Consider the following 26,626-nt stretch of genomic DNA (forward strand, 5'->3'; position numbering starts at 1 on the left):
ATGAAAACCTTTTCTCAACAATAAAATATGGAAGTCTGTTCTCATGAATCTGCTAATATTGTCTCTATCAATAAGAGCACACATCTTCAAATATTTTCTTCAAACTTCTATTGTAAGCCTTTTCTCACGCTTTTTAAGTGATTTCTGCATTTCAAATCCATTCAAGAAAACCTGGAAAAAAGAAAAGAAAAGAAAAGAAAATTGTACCCCCTAAAAACAGTTGACTGTACATGAGAATGAATACACAAATATACATGAGAATGGCTGCCCTCTTCGCTACAAAATACTAAAAACAATGAAATACTAGATGGGTACAAGGACTTCGAATCCAATGCTACGATAACCTGCAAAATGAGCACATCATAAAAATGTCAAGAGTTTTGGATCACCCAAGATGACGAGTATAGAACATGGACGAATCACCCAAGCTTATTCTTTTCAATAATCAAGGAATCAAACACAATCAGATTGTCAAGAGTTTGAATTGCCTTTCCAAAGGCCAGCATAGAACATAGATGAATCACAAAAGAACAATACCCTTAGAGACAAACCAAAACAAACTTTTAACGTAACATCTACCATTGATAATTAATTACAAAGTGTGCTTGGAATAATAACCTTAGAGACAAAGCTAAATGCACAAAATCAATTAATTACATTGTTATAAGTGAAGCTGAAGCTGAAGATGATGATGAATCAATCAGAAAATCCAACCCCCTCCTAGCTTAAAAATAGAAACAAAAACCCTATGACCACCCGTATTACACACAAGATCCGTTAATGCTAATTTCCGACATGGTCCATTTCAAAACCTGCAGAATGAAATCTTAATCAGTAATTAAAATGGCATTAGCATAAAGCAATAAATACATCCATACATATCTGAGTGTTCATATAAAACTCTTCAACCACTTTCAAAGAATCACATAGAATAAGAAGGTAGAATCCTCTATTCATACTTGGGAAGGAAACATGGACAAAGAAAGTCTCTATATAACTAGAGAACAAGTATACTAAAGGAGTTATGTTTTCTTTTCTCTCCTGTTCAGTCTAAAATACCCAAAATCTGCATGATGTAGCCAAATAGATTCGGAGAGTCTCTCTTTAATTATGTCGAGAAAACACTTTTGCAAAATTGTCATTAGTCAAGTCAGATAAAGTTGCTCTATTCGTGGCCCGGAACCTATTTGCAAAATTGTTTAGATCCTAGAAACAAATAATAAGCCTAAAGCAACACAAAAATATAGTTTGGAACCTATCAGCATTCCAAATAAGAAAGGAAGCACCTTTCATGTATCAAATGCAATGTAAGCTAATGCACAGTCCAACAGTAAACACTAGGTACCATTAAAGGGAGGATGAAGAAAGAGATGAATGTGGGTATATAGACAAGAGATTTCATAAATACATACGAAAAAATCAGTGATAGTAAGTTTTAAAATCAGCCACACTCACCTATATGCTGAGTGGTCTTGATCATAGATAATGTGTCCTTAACCCATAAATAAGTGTTTAAATGCAAAAATAGAAGGAAAAAAAAACTTGAAATCAGAAAAATGAACTTATAATTAACCATCTTATACCTTTTGATTGCTTCTGTAGTGCCATTTGAACCAGACGAGTAAGCTTTGGTGCCCATCTCTGTATCCAACAAAATTCTGCTATATTTCTTCCTCCAGACTTATTAGCAGTTGCAGTTAGGTTCTCAGCATCATTAACTTTCTGTATCTTGAAAACAACCCTTACATAAGTTAGTTTGATGGCCATAAAAGTTAACTTCAGAAGTTGAGCCCAGAGAACTACCCAAGTTGCATTATTTGAGACTCAAAATTTGAAGATTTAGTTCTTACCAAGAAAAAGAAGAATTTTGCTTGATTTTAAAGTTAAAAAGCAACGTAAAAAAAATCTGACAGTGGTTTATGTATAAAAGAAATTCCTCCACTTCTACATCTTTCTCATTGAAGTATAATGAGGGGTTTATGTATTAAGGAAGCACCTTAAACAAAAAAATCTTGATCCATGCTCAACACTTTAATAGAACCTTCTTATTCAGTTGGTTGTTGCAATTCATCCGTCCATGCATGATGTTCCCATACGTCACCTGAAAAAAGAAAAAAAAACAAGCATGTGATGTTCAACTCAAATTATAATTAACATCCCACTGAATTTATAATTCATACGATAAATATGAAATTACTTACCTTGGGTAGATCCAATCTTCTTTTTATTAGGATTTTCAGGACAAATTCGTTTGTCATGGCCGAACTTTAGACATAATGCACATTTTCTTTTTTTCTTCTGTTGGGCCAATTCAATACTGCTTTTCAATCTACCAGGATTGAGAATCTTTTCTTTTCCCTTTTCATCTTTCTTCCTACCCTTCGTATGAGAGATATTGGGATCCAAAAGTAACACTTGGGACAATTGAGCTTCATTATTCGTAGACTTTCCACCTGAATTAATTGTAGGATCTGACATTACACGAGGTGCAAGTTCACTAAGTTTTTTACACATTTCATCGTAATTATCCCGTAATAATTTGAATCCTTCGACCGAAGATGCCGCCATACATGCTAATTTAGTACCGTATTGACACAAATATTCAAGTCTCATTGGTTCAGACTGTTCTTTGTCATCACCCATTGTAAGTGAATCCTTCACTCTGAAAGTGCGATTAGCTTCTTTCGTCCATCTTTCCAAAATAAAATGAGATGGTATAAAATCAATGTCATAACGTAGAAAAACTTTTTAAAAATGTCGACAAAGTATTCCTATAAATTCAAATTTCTTGCATTGGCATGTACCCTTGTATGTTTCCAAATTAAACTCAACCACGAACTCCTCGGGCACACCAAACTTAGTTTTCACAATATGCAATCGATATCCATCATCCATTACTCGTTCTTCTTCAATTTTATAATTTATCACATTCACCCATTCATTACTGAATTTTTCAAACAAATTCCTGGTGTACACATTTGCCGCATTCTTCAGAAGTAATTCGTTATCTTTAACACATCGAAACCTGTGTTCTGAATGAAAATCTTCTTTCCTCTCATCATTTATATTCTTCTTCAAAGCTTGCTCATGCTTAATAACAAATTCTTTAAGATTTGATCTCGAAGTAACAAATCCATCAAAAAAAGAATTAGTACTTTCACTACGACCCGTAGTATTCATACCGGCAAAAAAAATATTACGATTATAAATAGGCACCCACGACTCCCGTATTTGAAACAACTGTTGTAGCCATTCATTCTGTTCCAAACCATTTTCCTTGATCACAACCTTCCATCCCTTCTCAAAATCCTCCTCAGTGTATGTCGACCAAATACACTTTTGTATTTTATTCTTGAATTCAAAATTCTTAAAATATACATGTGGTAACTTCTCGGCGAACTTCTTCTCAATGTGCCATATACAAAGACGATGACGCGTGTTTGGAAAAACTTTGACAATCGCATTCCTCATTGCCAAATCTTGATCAGTGATTATTGATTTTGGATGTCGTCCTCCCATTGCTTCTAGCCAGGTCTCAAATAACCATATGAAGGTCACCTCAGTTTCATCTTGTAGAAGTGCACCCCCAAATTGTATAGACTGCCAGTGGTGGTTTACTCCAGTAAAAGGGGCGAATGGCATATCATACTTGTTTGTACGATAAGTTGTATCAAATGTCACCACATCCCCAAAAGATTGATATGCCATTCGTGACCTAGCATCAACCCAAAAAAAATTAGTTGCCCTCCCATCGTCATCACACTGTATTGCATAAAAAAATTGTGGGTTTTCAAGTTGTTTCCGTTTGAAGTACATGAGCATTGACTGTGCATCTCCCCCTTCTAACTGCTTGTGTCTAATATTTCTCAAATGATTGTAACAATCCCTATTATCGAAACCAATCGTATCACCACCAAGGATTGCTGAAACTTTACCAACTGACAGATTTTCTCTCTGGAATGCTTCAACTAAATTTTTAGCTGCTTTTGGCATGTTTCTATTTGACCTCATACTCATTCTCCTCCCTGGTGTAACTACCTTGTAATTATGGTTGTCTTTGAAAACCGTCACTTTCCATCGGGTAGTATATACATCATGTATAATTCGCATTGTCGCCTGACATCCACATTTAATAGTTGAAGTACTCCTACTTATCTTTCTCACAATTTCATTTCCGATTGTTGCCTCAGTTTTTTCCATCTTTGGTGTGTATTTACCTTGATGTGAACAAACAAGTGTCATCCCGGTCACCTCATTTGAACCCCTTCGTGACTTCGCAGTATCTCGAATACGAATCCAAAATCCATTCCGACGTCCGTAATCTTCATAATATTTTTGAGCTTCCAAACTAGAATCAAAAATCATCCCTACATATGGTGCTAAAATTTCGACATCTTTGTTTGGGCTCTGACGTTCAATATCCTTATCCCCATCTACTTCCATTGTTGAAGATCCCACAATATCATCAATAGGCACATCACCCAAATTTTCAACACCGATAGTATCCATGATGGATTTCTCTAACTGCTAAGAGACGAAGACTTGTATTTTCAAATTCAGAAATATGAAGATTTTCAATATACAACAGCAACAATTCCATCTCAAAACACTTTTATCCATATTCTACTCATATAATCCATCTAAAATCCTATGTTATGACATCAAAATCTATTGACTATGATTATACTTCTATATAACCTAAAACTCACATGTGCTTTGGAATATTAAATGCACATGCATCACACTGCCACAATCAATTGGGATTCATCTCCACATTAAGGAAATAAAAAGGTTTCACCATAGTCAATTCCTCGTGCTCTTATTCAATGAGTAGATCTCGATGAATTTGATGTAGGCACAAAGGGCCATGTTTAAAGTACAATATCATTTTACAAATATTCCTGAATAGCATAATCTTTCTAGATAATTGTAAGGAACTAACAGCAAATAAAAACCTACAAGATTTATTTACCTAATTTGAATGTAAAGGCAAGAAAAATAAGCATGCTTGATATTCCATAAGAATGTAAAACTAACAGATGGGTCAGGATCAAGGGACATATGAGAAAACATATGTAAAAACAATGTAACATTTATAAATTTTCAAAATATGGGTTAGAAATTTCGGATTGAGCTGATTTTTTGTGAGGATGATCTCTATGATGGGAAGATCATCCGAAAAAAAAATCAGTCCAATCTGAAACTTCTAACCCCATTAAAAGTGATTTAGAATGTGGACCGTCGATTTTTTGCCAATTTTTGTCAGTCACTTTTGATGGATTTAGAGGTTTCTGATTGAGCTGATTTTTTGTGTGGATGATCTTCTCATCATAGTGACTATCCTTGCAAAAAATCAGCTCAATCCAAAACCTCTAACCCATATTTTGAAAAACTATTGTTTTTTCATTTTTTTTTACATATGGCACTTGAACCGCCCCCTAACAGATACCTCACTTAACATAATTTTAGGTGAAAATCTAGAAACAATGGTATACAAGGTTCTGTTTGTAAAAATTTTTATTACAAAGGTTGAATATCGAGAAACAATTCAACCCATAAAATATCGTCAAACAAAAGTCGAATATTTATATTTCATTAAATATAAAAGGGAACGGATCAAGGGACATATGAGAAAACATATGTAAAAACAATGTAACATTAATAAATTTTCAAAATATGGGTTAGAAATTTCGGATTGAGCTGATTTTTTGTGAGGATGATCTCTATGATGGGAAGATCATCCGGAAAAAAAAAATCAGTCCAATCTGAAACTTCTAACCCCATTAAAAGTGATTTAGAATGTGGACCGTCGATTTTTTGCCAATTTTTGTCAATCACTTTTGATGGATTTAGAGGTTTCTGATTGAGCTGATTTTTTGTGTGGATGATCTTCTCATCATAGTGACCATCCTTGCAAAAAATCAGCTCAATCCAAAACCTCTAACCCATATTTTGAAAAACTGTTGTTTTTTCATATGTTTTTACATATGGCACTTGAACCGCCCCCCTAACAGATACCTCACTTAACATAATTTTAGGTGAAAATCTAGAAACAATGGTATACAAGGTTCTGTTTGTAAAAATTTTTATTACAAAAGTTGAATATCGAGAAACAATTCAACCCATAAAATATCGTCAAACAAAAGTCGAATATTTATATTTCATTAAATATAAAAGGGAACGGATCAATGGACATATGAGAAAACAATGTAACATTAATAAGTTTTCAAAATATGGGTTAGAAGTTTGGGATTTAGAATGTGGACCGTCGATATGGGTTCAAAAAAACTTAGTCCAATCTGAAACTTCTAACCCCATTAAAAGTGATTTAGAATGTGGACCGTCGATTTTTTGCCAATTTTTGCCAATAATTTGTAAATCAGTTTTGATGGATTTATAGGTTTCAGATTGAGCTGATTTTTTGTGAGGATGATCTTCTCATCATAGTGACCATCCTCGCAAAAAATCAGCTCAATCCAAAACCTCTAACCCATATTTTGAAAAACCATTGTTTTTATATGGCTCATGAACCTCCCCCATTATAAAAATGCATTAACGATCAAAGCCGAAAATACTCAAGAATGGACAAAACACAGATAAAATCAAAACTTTTTATGTAAAAAAATTTGGGATCAAAGGTCACCTCTGCAAGTACCAAAATCGTTCGGATTCTTCGAAATCATCGATCGATCAAGAGAGAGATCAATGTGTTGCTCCTACTTCGCTTCTACTTCGCTTTGGGTTCTCTCGATTGAGAGAGAGATCATGATATTCTCCCTATTCCCTGTGATTCAGTTGATCAAGAGAGACGATGGGTTGGGTTTTCAATCGAGAGGAGAGTTTGGTTTTCTGTCAAGAAGAGAGACGAAGAGTAACGAAAAGTTGGGTTTCAGTGTTCAAAGGCAACAAAGAGTTGGGTTTCCGTCGAGAGAAAAACGAAGACCAGTTGAGAGAATCGTCGAAGGAAACGAAGAGATTTGGATTTACAGAAGAGACGAAGAGACAAACGGTTGGGTCGAAGGAAAACGAAGGTTGGGTCGTCCGTTGAGTGAGAAAACAGAGGGTGTTTAATGAAAGGTGCAACAATGGGTTTTCAGCCGAGGTTGAGTTCGTCTTCTTCGTTGAAAACCTTATGAAACAGCAACATGTCTGTCGAGAGAGAACATAAAAACAGAGATGGTTAGTTTAAAAACAAAAAAAAAAACAAACAAACGAAATAAAAAGAAAAGACGAGGGAGTTATTTTCAAATAAAATAAACTCCGTTTCTTTTATTTGAACGGACGTGTTGAACCATCTGCGCCGTCCATTCCCTCAAATCTAACGTCTCTCGTCCATCAGTTTCTCAGCTGGTTTTCAGCACGTCCCTTGAACCATCCCCTATATATATATATATATATATATATGGGTCAGGATCAAGGGCCATATGTAAAAACAATGTAACATTAATAAATTTTTAAGATATAGGTTAGAAGTTTCAGATTGAGCTGATTTTTTGTGAGGATGATCTCTATGATGTGAAGATCATCCGAAAAAAAAAATCAGTCCAATCTAAAACTTCTAACCCCATTAAAAGTGATTTAGAATGTGGACTGTCGATTTTTTACCAACTTTTTTCAATAATTTGTAAATCACTTTTGATGGATTTAGAAGTTTCTCATTGAGTTGATTTTTTGTGAGGATGATCTTCTCATCATAATGATCATCATCGCAAAAAATCAGCTCAATCCAAAACCTCTAACCCATATTTTGAAAAACCATTATTTTTTCATATGTTTTTACGTATGGCACTTGAACCGCCCCCTATATATATATATATATATATATATATATGGGTCACATTCAAGGGCCAACTTTTTGGCAAAACATTTTTCAAAACATGGGTTAGAGGTTTTGGAGCTGATTTTTTGTGAGGATGATCTCTACGGTGAGGCCCATTCCAAAACTTCTAGCCCCAGTTTACAAGTTTTGTGGACCATCCATTTTTTGGATGGGGTTGAGTTTTGGAATGGGCTGATTTTTGGTGATGATGATCTCCTCATTGTAGAGATCATCCTCACCAAAAATGAGCCCATTCCAAAACCTGTAACCCATGTTTGAAAAATATTTGTCAAAATGTTTGTTGCTGAACATTTCCCTATATATATATATAGGGGCGGTTTAACAGCCCTAAAGTTTGGCTAACATGGTGCCAAATATTTTTCAAAACATGGGTTAGAAGCTTTGGAATGAGCTTATTTTTTGCGAGGCTGATCTCTATGATGAGGAGATCATCTCCACCAAAAATCAGCCTATTCCAAAACTTCTAACCTCATCAAAAGTGATTTACAAAAATTGGACGGTCCACGATTCTTCAACTTGTAAACTAGGGTTAGAAGTTTCAAAATGAGCTGATTTTTTATGATGATGATCTTTTCACAGTAGAGATCATTCTCGCGAAAAATCAGTCTATTCCAAAACTTATTGTTTTAGTCCATAAAAATTTATATAAACACCAAACAATTATAAACAAATGGAAGATATCGTGACAAATATATACAATCACTAAATATATGAAGAAGCTTTTACCACATCAATGGATAGTAAATTTGTGTGTAATTGTTCACATCAATCTTGTAATAAGAAACTTTCAACTATGGTTGGCACCCTCATGGATAAATCATCGAGTGAACAATTTGGGGAGTTAGAAATTCAAATTCAAATGCTACACTAAAAGGTTACCATCATATCAATGGATAGTAATATAATATTATTCAATTGCATTTTTGAAAGTATGTTTGTAATTTTCAAAATTTATGAGGGACATATTTATTTCAAATACTACACCAAAAGGATACCACCACATCAATGGATTATAATATAGTATTATTGTAATTACATTTTTTAAAGTAAACTTGTAATTTTTAAAATTTATGAGGGGTATACTTATCCCAAATGTTATACCAAAAGGTCACCACCACATCATTGGATAGTAATATAATATTATTCCAATTCCTTTTTTACGCTGTGTTTAGATTGAGAGAAGGGGAGGGAAGAGAAACTCATTAAGGGAAGGGAAGGGAAGGGAAGGGAAGGAAAGTTTCCCTTCACCCTGTTTGGATTGAAAGAGAAGAGAAGAGAAAAAATCAAGTTTCTCCTGTTTGGTTAGGATTCATAAGAGAAGAGAAGAGAAATTATTATTGTCAAATGACTATTATACCCTTCATAATCTTAAAAACAAAATTCTTCTTGTGTAATAATACAAAATATAAACAACCAAACATTTAAGATCAATTTGAGGGGTACATTTCGTTTGAATGCGTATAAATGAGAGTTTCTATTGTCACACCCACTTTTACTAAGAACATCCTAAGCAAAAGTTAGTGTGGCAATATAATCTCTCTAATATAAGGATTTTGTTAACAAGTGTCCTAAGGGAACATGTAGAAATCCCTTATATTAGAGATGGATTCAATTAAGGTCCCTGGTCTGAAAATCTAATGATGGGCTAGTTTTCTTGACGAAAATAAACCTCGAACTCTGCTCAAACGGCCATTATTAATGCATAAGGTTTTCTCCTTTTTCCCCTACTATATGAAATGCTTAATAAGGTAAAAGATACAATCCAGGTGTGGGAATTCTACTGCCTTAACAGAGTATTATGATTTCTCATGGTTTATTCATTATTCTAACAAGCTAATGAAATTAGTGAGTATAGAGAACCCAAAACTAATGGATTAATTGATTTTTTCTTGCCTTCATCCAAGATGTACTAATAATAAAGTTCATCTATTGACACAATCATTGGTAATGGTTCCACCCTACTGTAAATTTATTTCTCTCCTCAAATTCGAGCTAATGCACTGCTGTCCCCAAACACAGCATTACCCATAAAACAAAATACAAAATACAAAATCCAAATATGAGCTTGTACATTTGGTTCTTGTAAATACAAAATCATTGTTGACAGCTATGCTTTGGATGTCGAATCGCGTTGGCAATGGTCTAATTACGGCCTTGTTTGAGAGCGCAAACACCTTCAATCCTGTGAATCTCTCACATGCTTTCTCCAATGCATTACCAACCGCTTTCTCTATCTTTCTGCATTGAGAAGTGGTGCTACAATGTTGAGATTGGAATCTAACACCGTCGCCTTCAAGGACCTAAACAATCAAAGCCACGAAGAATTAAATAATAGGCTTGTACGTGGCAGCGTCTTTCTCAATATATAGATTAGAGAAAATAACAAAAACACAGATGGAGAAACATCAAAATATGGAAACTAAAAGCATACCATGGACTATATGGACATAAACAACCAATAAACCAAGGAATTGGAATAAGGGTTCTAAGTGGTTAGTCATGATTCTTAGTAAAATCATAAAAATTAACAAAAACCCAATTAAAGAAACATGAAGATGAAGATGGAAACTAAAAAACAAGCACTTAATCATCTGTTCCATTCGAGTTTAAAACTCCAAACCCAATCATTTATATACATTTGATCTGGTGCGAATGACAGAGTATTTTACCATCGAAATGAAGAGCCTGCCATATCTGCGTGTGTATCAAGTGCTTGGTTTGTATTTGCTAGTGCGTGCAAAACTCCATTTCAGTGTCAAGTCACTCACACAACACTGTCATTGTTACGTAAATATTTTCTTTTTTTAAAGTTCCAATATACCTGAACAAGCCCTGTGTTTCATTAAGTTTGATTGCTAAAGTGCAGTACAGAATCTGAAGAAGTGAAGGACGATTACAGTATATAGAAGTGGAAGATCTTGGCGACATGGATAAACACGAAGCACAAATCTAACGGAGTCAGATTTTTTATTGGAACCAAGAAACTGGATAGTCCTTCCATACATGTATGTAAACATGGGTGTTTGGTGTGGGCTATACCAACAATGATTATAACAATGAGTTTGAGATAATAGCAAAAGATTGGAGAACCATATCAAACTTTTAAGAGCTTGAGACTTAAAAGATCAATTATATTCAATAATAAAAAGCACCAAAGCTTTTAAAATTTGGTTGAGACTTCCAAAATGCTGAACAAAATGGGTTGATTCTTTGAGTACTCTTTGAGATGGCTTAAAGCCTCCGGGATCGAGATCGATCCTGTTTAAGATTTAAAACCATACCAAATTGGGATTACTGAAATTGAACAGAAAGCGTAGCTTAGAAGAGTAGGCATTTGCTTAAACTATGTAGTACAGATACTAATATTTGACATTTGCACATACATGTATATGGTGAACACTTGCATACATATATGTATATATATCTGCCACAAATTTCATAATGCTACAACGTTGGATTCTATATATAAAGGAGAACAATACAAGCAACCCTTCCCAAGTAACAACCACACGATATGTATCATAGGAATACAGTAAGTTATGTTGATATTTTCTTCACTATGGCACTTCAAAACAAGTCAAAAAATGGGCAAATATGACAATATAGATTCATTCTTGAACAGTTCCAAGCCATTGCCTTTTTGCTCTCTATGGAACAAATAATTTCTGACATTATAATTATAAATGAAAAAAAAAATGGACTTGAAGGGATGAATTGGCTAAAAAGAGAGTAGCCGAAGCCATGTTGTTGATTGGTGATATGTGAGGGCAGCAGCAACAAGAGTGAGTTTGAAGCAATAAAAAGATAGGATGAGATTATGGATAACTTTGTGGATGAATGAATGGCTATGGTCTTCACTCCCTCACACTATCATATATCCTCTACTCTTCCTCCTCTGACCTTACAATTCCTTTGTTCATGATTGTATTGGACATGGGCCAATAAAATAAAACCCCAATAAAATCTACTACACAGTGACCCCCAAACTGAATTCAGATCACCACATTGGTCACTTCAAACCACCGGATCATTTAACACGTATCCATCCCACTCAGTGGTTGCACAAATTTCATAATAGAGCAAAATATTTAACAAGTAAAATATGACTTGGGGAGCTCATCAAACTTCATACTAGAGCAGTATTTTGAGGTCAATGTTTCATATCACTTTGAGATGATACCAATACGTACCAACCGATACATTCCTATATTTTAAACCATAATTGTATCAACCAAGTGGCTGTCTACTTTTGGTGCTCCCTTGACATTTAAACTATGGTATCAATTATGAAGATACTCCTCTTATTGTTCATGAGGTCATTAAAATTCAATCTCCCTATATTAGAACGCCACGTGTCTAATCTTTCCATTGTCTGCTTCAATGGCTAATTTTGCGAACCCCTTTATTGTTTTCAAACTGATTACGTAACCCTTTGTCTAGAGACTAAGGATTTATTCAAAATCATTAAAAATACCATGTTCATCAGCCTGATTTTTTTTTTTTAATTGGTACCACACCAATCAATATAAATAAAGCCAAAAAGCTGTTTTGTTATTTAAATCTATAATAAAAATCTCATACATATTCTCCTTTAGTTCTTCGCTGCACTACTTTAAACTCCTCATCAAACACCCCCATTGATGTTGTCAATAATTCACAAGGGACTTGTCGTTCTCTCTACACACACAATGACTAAATCATTTTTTGGTTGTAACCAAAGCAACAACAATCTCAGCGTATAAATCAAAGCATTAAAGGTATAGATCTGTGGGTTATCGATTTGTACTGCCAAACATATACATTCAAATGAAGAAAGAATACTACATTATTTTCTGTCCAATTTAAAATAGAAAAAAACTACATAATTTGGTCTCGTGCCCATCGGAATCTTCTTCAGACTAAAACACAAACAATAGAGATGCATAGGTCTTGTTCTGATGGGAATCTTTCTGTTAGTAGACACTATCATCTTTCCACCACATACTATGTATCTTTCCTAACTTTCCACCACGTCGATCTTAATATCATCTTTACTGAGCTCAATGTTAAACATGACACTTATTGGCAGCCCAGCACCTTAAGCTTTGTTGGTGTTACTACCATCCAATGAATTTTCCCTTTTAGTTTCATGATATAGATTATATTACAGAAACCAAGACATTATAAATATTGTTCAAACAATTTCTTTTTATAGATGAACTGTGTTTAATGTGTAAGTTGGCACAAAGATTAACTTCCTCCAGTTCAATTTCATTATGAAAAGAAAAAAAAACCCCTTTTTGCTCCTTTGCATGCACATTGACTCTCTTCTAACCTCAAATGCACCAACTTTCTCACATGTGTTTGAAATTAAGAATATCCAATCAAGTAAATGGTGACACAAGTTTGACACAATAATTAAGTTCTAATAACTAGTTTGATAAAAACAGCATTGATTAAGAGGCACACAAGTGGCAAAAGTTACCTAAACAACATCATTGCTTGTTCAAGACTTTGGGAACTTTGATAAATGGATCATCGTAGCTTGGAACTGCAGCTAACAAGGCCTCCCTATTTTTGAGAAAGCAAATGAGCACTCAAATTAATAGTAGAGTACGGAATTCTCATTAAACTTTGAGGTGCATGAGCAAAATCAACAATTGTGAAAGAGCCGCACAATATTGCTCACCTGTTTTCAAAATTTTCAGGTAAATCATGTCGCAGATTGTCACCTTCGGTATCTGTATATTGGAGAAGGACCAAAGAGAAAAATGATTGATGGACAGAATAATATAAAGAGAACAAATCTATTTCACGTGCAACAAAAGCAAAAAAAATTAATCCTAAAAATTGCGGGGACAGAAGAATACAACGAAGAAAAAAAAAAGCAGAGTTTAGATGTTTCACATGAAGGAAGCATTGGATATTTAGCAAACCTGACGGTTCTCGAGCCGTTGCTTCAGTTTCTATGATTACATATGCAAGTCATCAAGAAGGAACACACCATGTTCATGCAATTGAAGGAGGCACATTCCTATTAAAAGTTGGCTCTTAAATAATTTGAGATTCACAATACTGTGTGGTATGGTTCAACAACTATACTAATCAAACTACTAGGTCTACATACATGCATATATAGATATCGTATAAGTAGTCTAGGTTTACACAAAAATAAGACTAAGAATCCCTAGTAAATTGTCTTTGTATAGTTGCTTTATATAAAAGACTTGGAATGAGTGTTTGATCATCTATTTTTCGTATATTTGCCAATTTTCTTGTACTTATATGAGCATTTGCCTTTGGATTCTTTTGAGAGCTTATATTACCACCAACTTTCTTATAATACCAAACAATGAATTAAACAGTCTAGGGTGAGGATAACCATTCTATTTTGTTAATTATTGCACTCCATTCCATTCCATTTCTTCTCCAAAGAAACTCCCCAATTTAGGTTTCTAAAGTGAGAAGTAACTCAGGCTTTAAAACTTAAAAAGGGTTATATGCAAGTGATCAATGAAGAAACCAAACTTTGATAGATTATTATTGAAGTTTCTCTCTTTAATTTCCTTTTCCCTTTTGTGTTTGAACCTTTTTATTTTGGGGTGTATATCCTTATTATACATTAGTTTAGCTTTCCATGAGTTTGATTAAGTTTATAACAGAAACACTTGCATTGTTTTACAAATGAACCCAATTGCATTGTTTTACAAATGAACTCAGATCCTCTAATCTTGCACACTGCATCAATCATATTCCCTGCAATCAGTACAGTAGCCTAAGGGCCATCTGAATGTACAAGGACCTCTTCTTAAATTAAAAAATTTAGGATAGCTTGTAACTAACCAATTCCCTACTACATAATCCTTCCTAAATTAGAAAATTCTTTATTGGAGCAAGCAAAGGATTTCAAACTAAGAAAACATGAGAGCCAAATCCTAGACCACCTCAACTGGTACAGAAACACACAAATCTAAATAAAATGACTAAATTTCAAAACTTTCAAGAGAAAATGCAGCAAACCCAGACCATCAAAATGGGGAGAGAGAAAAAAATCATACTATTTGCTAATAATACTATTGGTTTTTGAAAAAAATTAGAAGAATGACAGAGATAGAGAGAGAGAGAGAGAGAGAGAGAGAGAGAATACCTCAGGTCGTCTCCTAGTCGAGGTGGTCTCCTAGTCGAAGTCGTCTCCTACTTGAGGTCGCCGTCTTCGTTCCTTCGTTTCCTTCATAAGCATGTGTAGGGTTTCTGCAATTTGATTGGGGTGTACGTAGTGATAAACGGTCTGTCAATATCTATTTCTTTTGGAAATTTTACAAAAGAGTGAGGGTAATTTTGGAATAGAAAATGTGTTCTCTTCCCTTCCCTCTTCGTCACTCCGATTTTGGGGGGAAAATTTTTTTACCAATTTTCCCTTCCCTTCCCTCCATTTTTCTTCTCTTCCCTCCTCACTTAACAATCCAAACAGGAGAAAGGAAGAGAAAATAACATATTTTCTCTTCCCTTCCCCTCCCTTCCCTCAATCCAAACACAGTGTTAGGGTAGATTTGTAATTTTCAAAATTTATGAGAGACATACTTATCCCAATTCCATCATTTTGACGGTGTTTTGTGACTCTGAACAAGAGTAATTTAGATAAATAACACCATCAATACTCCATTAAAAATTACCAAAATGATTTTGTGTGCATACCATGCGAGTCGAATATTGATGGAGTAAAGACTTTCTAATTAGAAAACCAGTACTTTTACCGTATATGGGATAGTTTTCATAAAAAACAAAAAGGTTGGTGCGGTAATACCATAAATTCTCCAAAGGAAAGCTCAAATTCTGGTTGGTGTGAAGTGTGAAGTGTGAACTACCCTATCAATCATGTGAATTTTCACCTTGGAGTCCAGCCGAGAGAGCCGCGTAGATACCAATAATAAAGGAGTGAGTGGGCCCCAACAGGTGGTAAGAGAAGGGCCGACATACTTGCTAGTATTTAAAGGGAGGAATGGTAATGGGTCAATAACCATTGATAGATCCCTTCGAGAAAGAGAGAAAGAGAGAGAGAGATAAGAGATGGAAGGAGATTATAGAGCTCATGTGATGGTTCTCCCTTTCCATGGCCAAGGCCATGTGAACCCTATGGTCCAATTCTCCAAACGTTTAGCTTCTAAAGGGATCAAAGTCACAGTAGCCGCTAATCTCTCCACCACCAAGAGTCTTCCAGCTCAAGTTGGTTCAATTAGTCTCGAATCAATCTACGACGACTTGGGCGAAGGAGGGATCCACGGACCCGGAAGCTTCAGAGGTTTCCTTGAGAGGTTTCAAGCTAGTTGTTCCAAAAACCTAGAGATTCTCGTAAAGAAACATGAAGGCACAAAATACCCAATCAAATGTCTTGTGTACGACGCTAATTTACCATGGGCCGTAGATTTAGCCAAACAGCTGGGAATATCTGCAGCAGCGTTTTTCACTCAGTCTTGTGCTGCTATTGTTCACTATCAAGAAATTGGTAAAAATAATTCGGTTGAAGCTGCAAGGGCGTTGGTGCGTAATATGCCCGAACTTGATAATTACCAATTGCCCTCTGTGGGTTCTGAGGGACAATTACCAACTATCATCAGATTTGTTTTAATCCAATTTTCTAACATCGGTCAAGCTGATTGGATCATTTTTAACTCGTTTCACAAGTTGGAGGAAGAGGTGAGTAACAATAATCAGCTCTGATGCTCTAGAATTTATTTATTTTTTCCTCTTTTAGTAGTTTGGGTCTTTGATTTTAATTTATTTATTTATTTTTTAGAGAATTTATTTATGAAGATGGTGAGGATTTGGGATCGTTTCGTTCACTTGATGTTTTGATCTGTATAATATACTAGATTTTCTTTTGTGAAGAGATCTGTGCTTTACTAGAATCGATTTGTCAGTAGTTTGGCAGTTTGATTTTATCTTTATGTTTCTTTCATCTGATGCCTTGATTTGGAACATGGACAGATATTTTTTTTCTTTTTCTTTTGAGACCTTTGTGCTTCGTTCTCTGAAATCAATTTATTTGTGCTTTACCTCATTGATTTTAACTTTTTAGCTAATTTTATGTCACTCAAGGTCTTGATTTCTGATTCAATTTTTAGGTTATTGTGACATAAGGCCATTACAAGTCTTTGTGCGTTTACTGGGATCAATTTATTCAAGTTTGGGTGTTCGAATTTGTTGTGTAAAATATCTTGTATTCTGTGGCGGGTTAGAGGTTAGGGGGTGCTGGGCAGCGGAGCCTCCGCACCAATTTTTTTTAGGATTTTTGAAAGGTCAATTATGTAATATTTTCTTAAGAATTTTCTATTTTCTATTTGGGAAGGGGTTCTAGTTTTTTGGGGAAATTAAGACACGTATTCTCTGCTATTTTTTTTCCTAGAGATCTCTAAGGCTGTAAAACTCGGAAGAAGGTAGTGATTGGGTTTTTGATCTTATCCATGGATGTAGGTACACTTCCAAACCACATAAATCCTTGTGTTGGTGTGCGCTTTTTTGTTCTCTTTGCTACTTCGTTTTTTCACAGATTTATCTTTTTAAGGATACTCTTATTGATCAGTTATCTTTTCAAGAAATTTGTGATGTAGTTTTTTTCTTCTTTCCCTTGATGTCTTAATTTCTTACATAGTTGAGATGTTTTTTTCTGAGGTTATTACGCTTTGAATTTGATACAATTGGATTGAAAATGTTGTTAAAAAAAAAACAGGTGGTAAAAGAATTGTCGAAGACATATCGAGTAATTACCATAGGACCAACCCTGCCATCGAACTACCTTGACAAGCGGTTGGAAGGCGACAAAGAATATGGTTTCAATCTCTTCAAGGCAGATGGGGATGCTTGCATGAAGTGGCTAAACTCAAAGCAGACAGGATCAGTTGTGTATGTTTCATTCGGGAGTGCCAAGGATCTACGTGAAGAGCAAATGCAAGAACTTGCATTGGGCCTAAAGCAAAGTGACAGAAATTTCTTGTGGGTAGTGAAAGCATCGGAAGAGAAAAAGCTTCCTAACAAGTTTGTGGAGGAGACATCAGAAAAAGGGTTGGTGGTGACATGGTGCCCTCAATTGGAGGTGTTATCCCACCAAGCTGTGGGATGCTTCGTGACGCATTGTGGATGGAACTCTACACTTGAAGGAGTAAGCTTGGGAGTTCCCATGTTGGCGATGCCACAGTTTCTAGACCAATTCAGTAATGGAGAGTTTATTGAAGAAGTATGGAAAGTGGGGCTTAGACCTAAGGTGGATGAGAAGGGTATTGCTAGCAAGGAAGAGATACAAGAATGCATTAGAGAAATATTGGAAGGAGTGAAAGGGGAGGAAATGAAGAAGAATGCTAAGAAGTGGAAAGAGTTGGCAAGAGAGGCTGTGGATGAAGGTGGAAGCTCAGATAAGCACATTGAGAATTTTGCAGCTCTACTTTCTTGCAATTAGAGCTTGATTTTCGTATCTATTTTTCCATGATCAGTCTCTTTTTATCTGTGGCTTTATTGTAGTAGCACTTCTAAGAGTTTTTCTTGTGCTTTATGTAATGTCTGACTTTACCACTCTTTAAGTTTATGTCTTGAACTGGAATTAAAAAAAAAAATGTAGGCCCATTTTTCTTTTGCTAGGTAATTGGGGAGGTTTGATTGGTCTTATTCATGGTTTAAAATGTCGTTTCAGGGTAATGTTTCGCACCGAAGAAAAATCGATTCTAGACATTCTAAATATTCAATGCACTCAACACAAAAGAAAATTCTGTTTAAACAAAAGGAGGACTGCTATTGCCACACCAACTTTTACTAACACCACACCAACAATGTGCAATTCTTATAATCTAAATGCAATTATCTTACAAGCACTTATAAGTGCAAAGAACATAGTATGAATGCAAAATGCAAGAAACAGATTTTTAAAATTACAAGAAATATAAATTCTACATCGTTCCCTATTAAAATATGAGCTAAATCATAATAATGGATTTTAAAATCAGATTATTGGAAAGATTTAGAATCAAGAATCCAAACTAAACACCACATAATCAATTGCTTTAAAACTCGGCTTGTTACTTAAATAAAGAGGAGATATCGTGCCCTTTACTACCCCTCTAGAGTGGTACGACCACCTTGGTCGAACCCCTGATTGTTCTCTTAAGTGATTGACCCCTTCAGCCGAACCTCCCATTGTTCTTTTATATATGATTTGGCCCATTGACCCCGATCTTCTATGGAGACTATAAAAAAAAAATAGTTTAAATCTTCGCATATTCAATCTTCACCCAAAAGCCCTTGATATTTATTATTATTTTCAAAAAAATTGGTCATCTACTTTTCAACCTCTCATGCTAATTCTTTTTTCACGTATTTGTTCTCCCATGCATCGTCTTCAATCTTGCATTTAACCTTTGTTAAAAATCCTTAATTTTTACTATTGTAACCTTGAAAAAAATTAACCTAGCATCTTACAACATTGCCCCGACACTGTGATGATATGGTGGTGTGCACAAAACCATAAATGTTTTTCCTCTAGATACGAGTCTTGTAAACTGGTGGTTCTTTGTACACAGTATTGTAACCAATTGGTGTGGCACAAATCTTTAAATTTATTTTATTCAACTTTTATGAAAAATCCTATATTGTTAATGAGGTTTGAGGACTTAAGGAGATAGAATATTGAAATTGGAGACGTAGATATTAAAAAAAAATTCTCTAGAGGTTGAAGTTTACCGATTTTGGATAAATAAAAAAAAAAAAGAATTAGTTAGAAGATGAAGATAAATGTATTAACATCATTTTCTAATATGAAAATGATATGTCATGAATTAGAAAATTAAGGGTAACTCAAATGTTCATAAAAAAAAAAATGGTATGAAATTCCTAAGATTGCGTGTGGGCCCACCAAAAAAATTGATGTCTATTAATAGAATTTTGGACACACTTGTTTATATGTTTTTGTCACATATAAGATACTAGAGTTTACTCATGCTTACAACACGGGCATCCTCTTTGGTGTTAAGGTTAAAGGGGTAAAAGATTGTAAATGTATTATTAAAAAAACTAGAAAGGAGAAAGGCATTAAGTTGATGGCATAATATTGGAAAATGGTAGAAGAAAAAAAGAGAATAAAATTAAAGGTATTTTTGGAAAGAATAAGAAGAGAAAAGGTAAACATGAGAAAACTCATGATTTCAACTGTGTAAACATGAAATTTAATGGTTGGGATTCATATGTATCCAGATAACACAAATCTTGAGGATACTTATTTCAAGGATAAATCTCAAATGTTGGATTTCATGTTTGCCTAGTTGGGATCATGTGTTTTTTTTTTGCAAGTCATTCTTCAAGAGTCAACTAATCCCAACCCATTTATGAATAGAGAGGACAATGGCAATAAAAATTCTCAACATCCCCGTTGGAGCTTATGGTCACATGCTTTGATGAACCTTGTGGATCTTATGGATCATTTTACATGAACATGAGTATTTTAAACGGTATTTGCATTTCTATATAATTTACATAAAATTAAAATTATTTGTCTTGATTAATAAACAAATTTTAAGTATATATTTATTTGAGTTGTGATAATCTGATTACCCAACGTGGCATACTCAATCAATTAACTGACTTGACAAGTTTGGAAACCATGCACTTCCCCATAAAATGTGTATCTCGAGAGAATCATGTATCATGAGTAGTGCAAATCTACGATTCCTAAATTAGTCACGTCAGAATAGTCGACTGAGTTTGCCAAGTGGGGTAGTTAGGTTATCACGATTCTATTTATTTGCATAAACGTTAGAATAATGATTTTCTAATTAGAAAGTTCACTCGATCAATACTCGATTGATGTGGCATGAACATTGAATCATAGATATTTTTTATCGGGATACACAATTTCACAACTTTCTAATTAAAAAATCATCACTATAAATGTTAATACCAATAAAGTCATTTTTGTAGTATTAAAATATTAATTAGATTAATGATTTTTGAATTAGAAAGTCTTTCACTGGGTTAATACTCGGCTGACGTGGCGTGGATTTGAAATCATAAATCTTTTTCTCGGGATACACGACTGTACATCCTCATAAAAGTATTTAATTGTGTATCCCGAGGGAAAAAATGTATGATTAATGTGACAGTAGGTACTTCTCTCATAAATTATTTGAACGTATCATGACAAACATGTGCAGCAGGTAGAGAAGTTCTAGAACAAAGCTCCTACCAACCCTCTATTATTTATTTATTTTTATTTTTTTAAATTAAAGCGGGGGTTAGTTTGACAGACCCAACAACACATAGAAGGAGACCCGTACAATATGTCATAAACATGGTAACGTGAAACGTGTGCCATTATCATGATTCTTTTCTAAGTACTGTACCTTTTCTTCGTGAATTTGAAAACATTTGTCTCCTAATCCCTGCACTTACAAGTTATTTATAAAAAAATTCTTTTAATATAATCGAATGGACCTCATGAAATCTATGAAATCCTTACCGTTAAAATAAATAATCTAACCGTTGGGATTTATCTTAGGATGTAATGTATCTTCCTTGAGATACATATTCTATCCTAACCATTAGATTTCGTCAAAATCACAAAATTCTCTGAATTTTTCAAAAAATTTGTAAAATTCTCCAAATTAAGGGATAGTTTAATTTTTCAATATTCAAGCACCAAACAGGAAGATTGGATTTAAAAAGTAGTTGAAAATGATAGGTTTTGGTAAGAAATTTAATAAAATCTTTATAAAAAAATTAATTTTTTTACGAAATTTTCTTAAATTTATCCGAATTAATCAAATTGAACACTCATCAAATAATTGTCGAATTTGAACTTTATTACTATGGATTTCATGATATTTATAACGTCGAACACCATAAAACATCTAATAATGACATTCTTCATCAAATATTAAAAAAAAAAAAGATAATAATATTGATTTTCGTCTATTGACAGTTCAGAAAAGATATTCATGTTAATGTTGAGTTGCTTTTATTGGTGATCTTGAATTCAATACTCGAAACGGTGGTAAGGAAGAGATGATATAGACTTAGTTAAGGGATTCTCTAGACTTATTTCGTCGGTGTTGGGGGCTTGAAGTTAGTGCAAATAAAAGTGTCATGTTCTTTAGTAATTCTTGTGCTTAACAAAGAGTTTGCTCAAGTTTGCCTCAAATTTTGAGAGGTAGTTTTCTTGTAACTTATTTGGGGGTACCTCTTTTTTCTTCTCGTTTAACCCACTCAATGTGAACCATTGATTGATAAGGCGTATAAAAGGATTTTAGATTGGAAATCCCATTTTCTTTTGTATGCTGGCCAATTGGAACTTATAAAATCTGTTTTGTGGAGATATCAAATTTATTAGTCTTCTACCTTCAATATTCCCATTATTGTCCCTAAAAAAAAATAGAGTCAATTCTAAATAAGTATCTTTGGAGTGGTCCCTTTTTGGGTAGTTCTGTCCATTTAATTTCTTGGAATAAGGTGTGTACTCCCATAGAGTCTAGAGGTTTTGGCATTTGGTGACTTGAGGTGTGGAACAAAATTAGTGTGATGAAATCCTTATGAAAATTAATTGAGAATAAACCTTTGTGGGCATCCCGGCTACAACAAAAATACTTGAAGAACTTGGATTTGTGGTGTTGTCAACCACCTCAAGTTGCTTCATGGGCGTGGAGAGGAATTTTTAAGGTAAGAGAGGAAATGTTGAAACATAAAAAATTCAATGAGGGAAATGAAGCTAATACTTATATGTGTTTGGATCCATGGCTAAATGGGGAATCTTTGGTTAACCGTTTTGGTTATAGATTAATTCATTTATTTGGGAGCCATGCCGAGGAAAGGGTGAGGGATTTTATTCAAGGAGGGAAGTGGCATCTAGGTGAGCCAACTTCAAATAGAATGAAAGAGGTATTAGATTTCCTTAATGAAAATCGTTTACAAAATGATTTCATTGAGGATAAAATGATATGGAAGTCCACAAGTAATGGTTTGTTTTCTTATAAAAGGTTTTTTTTTTATTTTTGGTACTTGATGACAAGAGATTGAAAGAGGCTTGGAAACATGTGACGTGGAATAATGATGAAATTAGATAGTTAACATTAATTTCCGAATGAGGTTGAAGTGCTTGAAGATGAATGATTTTATGAAGGAAAAAAAGTATTTTGGTTACAAGTTGAAAATAGGATATTTTGATTTATTTATTTATGATGGGGGTGTTCGAATTTATGTTCAACTAGTAAGACCAGGTGAGCTAAGGCTTGGATCAAGGCATATCGATCGCTCCCCTGGGCATGTACAACACCTGCACATCAGGTAAGTGAGAGTACACCCTCATAAGTGACTTCGAGAATCATTACTCGTATTGGGCATGGAACACCCAACCTACGGTAAAGTGGTCCCTTAATTTTATAAAAGAAAATGAGGGGGGGTAGGTAGGCTGCTACATTGTTCTAGAAGACCTAGGCATGTTTCATATGGCAAAGATGAATAGGTACAAAATCTTTATTATTATAATTAATGAGAAAATATAAAAGAGTAAATGTCACCATCTTGAATCTTGGAAACATAGGACATCCAAATTTGCTAAAGGCGATTTTTTTTTATAGGGCCTTCTGTTATCTGGTTGGGAGTCTACCTAACCTAAGGGTGTCAATGGATAGCCGAAATTCGAATCCGAATTCGAATTCGAATTCGAAAAATCGGATATTATCCGAAAATTTCGGATATCGGATTCGGATGTTATTTTAATATTCGAATGAATTTCGAATATTGCGATATCCGATTCGATAATATCCGCTCCAATATAACATATGTATTCTATATTCATGTTTTACAACAAAATATTTATATATGTATACATATGCTGTGTATTCCTGTTTTACAATAAAAACTTTATTTCTTTTTATCTTCTCTCATCCTCAACTACACGAACTAGTCAAAGAAAATCGAGGTTGGGGTTTCGACCGTGCGGGTCGCGAGCTCCTTCTCCGACCGGCAAGTATGCAGGTATGTATTCTCTCTCTCTCTCTCTCTCTCTCTCTCTCTCTCTCTCTCTCTCTCTCTCTCTCAGTCGAACACTCGAACTCTCGAACCCATTCTGTAACTCAGCGACTCAGCCATCGCCATTGCCATGGGCCATCGCCCTTCTGGCTTCATTGTCTTCAAGATTTCAACCATTCAACGATCTCAATCCCTCGCAGTCTGACACTCACCTCACCGTTGGAATCTCTCTCAGTGCCTCAGCCCGACAGGCGACAAGTCGACAACCCCTCGCGGTCACGACATCGCCGGTTAGACTCGTTGCTGGTACTCATTCTCCCTTTCCCTCTTGCAAATCTTGGAAAGCAGCTTTCCATAATTTCGGATATAAATTTCGAATATTTTTAGATATAAATTTCAGATAATTTTCGAATATTAAATTTCGAATTCGAATCGGATAATATCGGATATCCGATAATTTATTTGGATACGAATTCGAATATTCATTAGTGATATCCGATCGGATTCGGATTCGAATTCGGATATCGTTAAAAGATTTCGGATTCGAATTCGGATATAGCACTATCCGATCGAATATGTATCCGTTGACAGCCTTAACCTAACCCCACCTGAATAATTTTTTTTTTTTTTTTTAAATAACCTTTTTTGCAAGAGTTTTGATAAGAAATTGAAGATACTTGTATTAACTATGAGTCATATTCTGATGACTCGTGAGGAGTGACTCATGAAAAAAAAAACATTTGATCCCAACCGATTAAACACAAAAATTAATGGTTGAGATTATACCTTGGGATAAATATCGTCAAGATGTGTGTTAATTAGATATGTATAAATCTTGACAATAGAATTTTATGCTTATGCAATTGAAAATTTGGGATAATGTTTTTTTTTTTTTTCATGAGTCACTAGAACCTAATAATAGAGTATCATTTCCCATGTTACCTGGTAGAGAGTATCTCAAATATTCATAAAAAAAAAATACCATCCTATTCCTGAGTCAAACCTAATAATAATATCATTTCCCATGTGACCAATTAGAGAGTATCTCGAATATTCGTAAAAAATACCATCCTATGCTTAAGCTCGTGCGTGTGGGCCTACCTAGAGATCGAACATAGGATTTTGGCCACACACACATGTAAGATATTATAAGCATCCCCCACAGCACCAGTGTTCCACATACTTTTACAATAGATTTTGGCCACACACACATGTTTTCGTCGTATGGAAGATACCTGACTTCCTAATATAAAATAAATTCCAATTGTTAGATTTGTTTTCGAACGGTGAGGATTTCATCATTGAGACATTTACATCAATCAAATAGAGAGTGTCTATTCTTTTTTCAAATTTACGAAGAAAATGTATATAATACCTACTACCTACTACCTACTACCTACATCTTAATTAATTGGGTGAAGTGGTCCTTTAGTTTTATAAAAGAAAATAAGCCAGGGTGGGTACGCAGCTACATTGTCCTTTAATTCTAACATATTTTTTTAATATCGAAAATACCCCTAGTACACTGCCGCCTGCATTATCCTAGAAGAACTGGCTGTATAGACTACCAAGGGTTTGAGGGTATTTTCGGTACTAGAAAATATGTTAGAATTAGAGTTCAATGCAGCAGCCTACCTACCAACCCTCTCTACCCAACTAATTAAGATGTATGTAGTGGGTAGTATATAAATTTGAAAAAAGAATAAACTCTCTATTTGATTTATGTAAATGTCCCATGGGAGTTCATTCATGAAACCAGAATCATGATGAAATCCCCACCGTTGTAAAACAAATCTAACAGTTGGGATTTATCTTATATTAGAAAGTCAGGTATCTTCCTTGAGATACATATTTGATCCAAACAGTTTGATTTTGTATTTCTTTTTATGAATCATAAGATCTTAATACATGCCTAAAGTGCTCTCATTTACAAAATGTTTGGGTTCTGTCTATTTAGATTGGTGTTAATAATAATGTTTTATAAAATATTTGAAAAGATTAATCTCATTGTAAAACATTTTCAAAAGATGTTTATAGCTTCCGCACATCAAACGTGATCTAATTTTAGACATTCTTCATTAAGTTATGAGTTATGATTAAATGACTCTCCCACGTGACATACTCAATCGACTCTCCTAACGTGACATGTGCAACTGTAGATTTGTACTCCTCAAAATACACAACTGCACAACAACACATCATAAGTATATGCGATTCTATGTCTCAACGATGTCACGTTAAGGGAGTTGATTATGTCACGTGGGAGAGTCATTTTATCACGACTCTTTAAGTTATTGATGTTGTGGAAGTCAATACTAGAACCGATAGTGAGGAAGAAGATGAAAGGACTTATGGTCATCCAAGAAGGAAGAGATCCAATGGAAAGAGAATAATTTGTGAACCATCGGATTAATTAAAAGAGTTTTTTTTTTCTTTTCATGCAATAAATTGCAAATGAGAATTTTTCAATCACTTTAAATAAATGGAGCTCTAGAGACACATTGGAAGACAACCTATCTTATGGGCACGTTTAAACAAGAATATGTAATTAACCATGTTGAAAAAATACACAACGTGAAAAAAACCCATATTTGAGGGACTAAGACGTAGAATTTTTCATTATCGTTATTTATTTAAAGATGGGAGAAATTCGATGGCTCTAAGCCATCAAATCTGGGGGACATAAAAATTTTCAACGCCCCTAACACTCAAAATATGTTTTCTAAAATTCGTGGGCCTTGGCCCGTCAAATTTTCTTATCGAATTTTTCAGTGTTCACGTAGTGGTATAGTTGATGGATAATTT

At 34.4% G+C, this 26,626-nt stretch overlaps 1 protein-coding gene, 1 long non-coding RNA gene and 1 pseudogene across 3 annotated transcripts; 1 reads left to right on the plus strand and 2 right to left on the minus strand.

Moving 5' to 3' along the window:
* Positions 1-507: 507 nt before the first annotated feature.
* On the minus strand, positions 508-4,509 carry LOC147406934 (protein FAR1-RELATED SEQUENCE 5 pseudogene; annotated as a pseudogene). Its single transcript, XR_015175835.1, has 4 exons — positions 2,202-4,509; positions 1,997-2,101; positions 1,584-1,728; positions 508-812 (listed from the first exon to the last, which is right to left on the minus strand). The product of XR_015175835.1 is annotated as a protein FAR1-RELATED SEQUENCE 5 pseudogene (transcript).
* A 5,335-nt stretch (positions 4,510-9,844) lies between these two features.
* LOC147406935 (uncharacterized) lies at positions 9,845-15,206 on the minus strand. The gene is made up of 4 exons (XR_015176643.1): positions 14,967-15,206; positions 13,509-13,560; positions 13,305-13,390; positions 9,845-10,140 (listed from the first exon to the last, which is right to left on the minus strand). It is a non-coding gene; the product is annotated as an uncharacterized LOC147406935 (long non-coding RNA).
* Positions 15,207-15,830: 624 nt separating this feature from the next.
* LOC147406936 (mogroside I-E synthase-like) lies at positions 15,831-18,475 on the plus strand. Its single transcript, XM_086435289.1, has 2 exons — positions 15,831-16,513; positions 17,547-18,475. Exons 1-2 carry the CDS (start codon positions 15,887-15,889, stop codon positions 18,267-18,269), a joined length of 1,350 nt encoding a protein of 449 aa, XP_086291415.1. The 5' UTR covers positions 15,831-15,886; the 3' UTR covers positions 18,270-18,475.
* Positions 18,476-26,626: the final 8,151 nt, after the last annotated feature.

This window comes from Akebia trifoliata, chromosome 3, assembly GCF_017979445.1.
Source record: "Akebia trifoliata isolate Shusen 1 chromosome 3, ASM1797944v1, whole genome shotgun sequence".
Lineage (NCBI taxonomy): Eukaryota > Viridiplantae > Streptophyta > Magnoliopsida > Ranunculales > Lardizabalaceae > Akebia > Akebia trifoliata.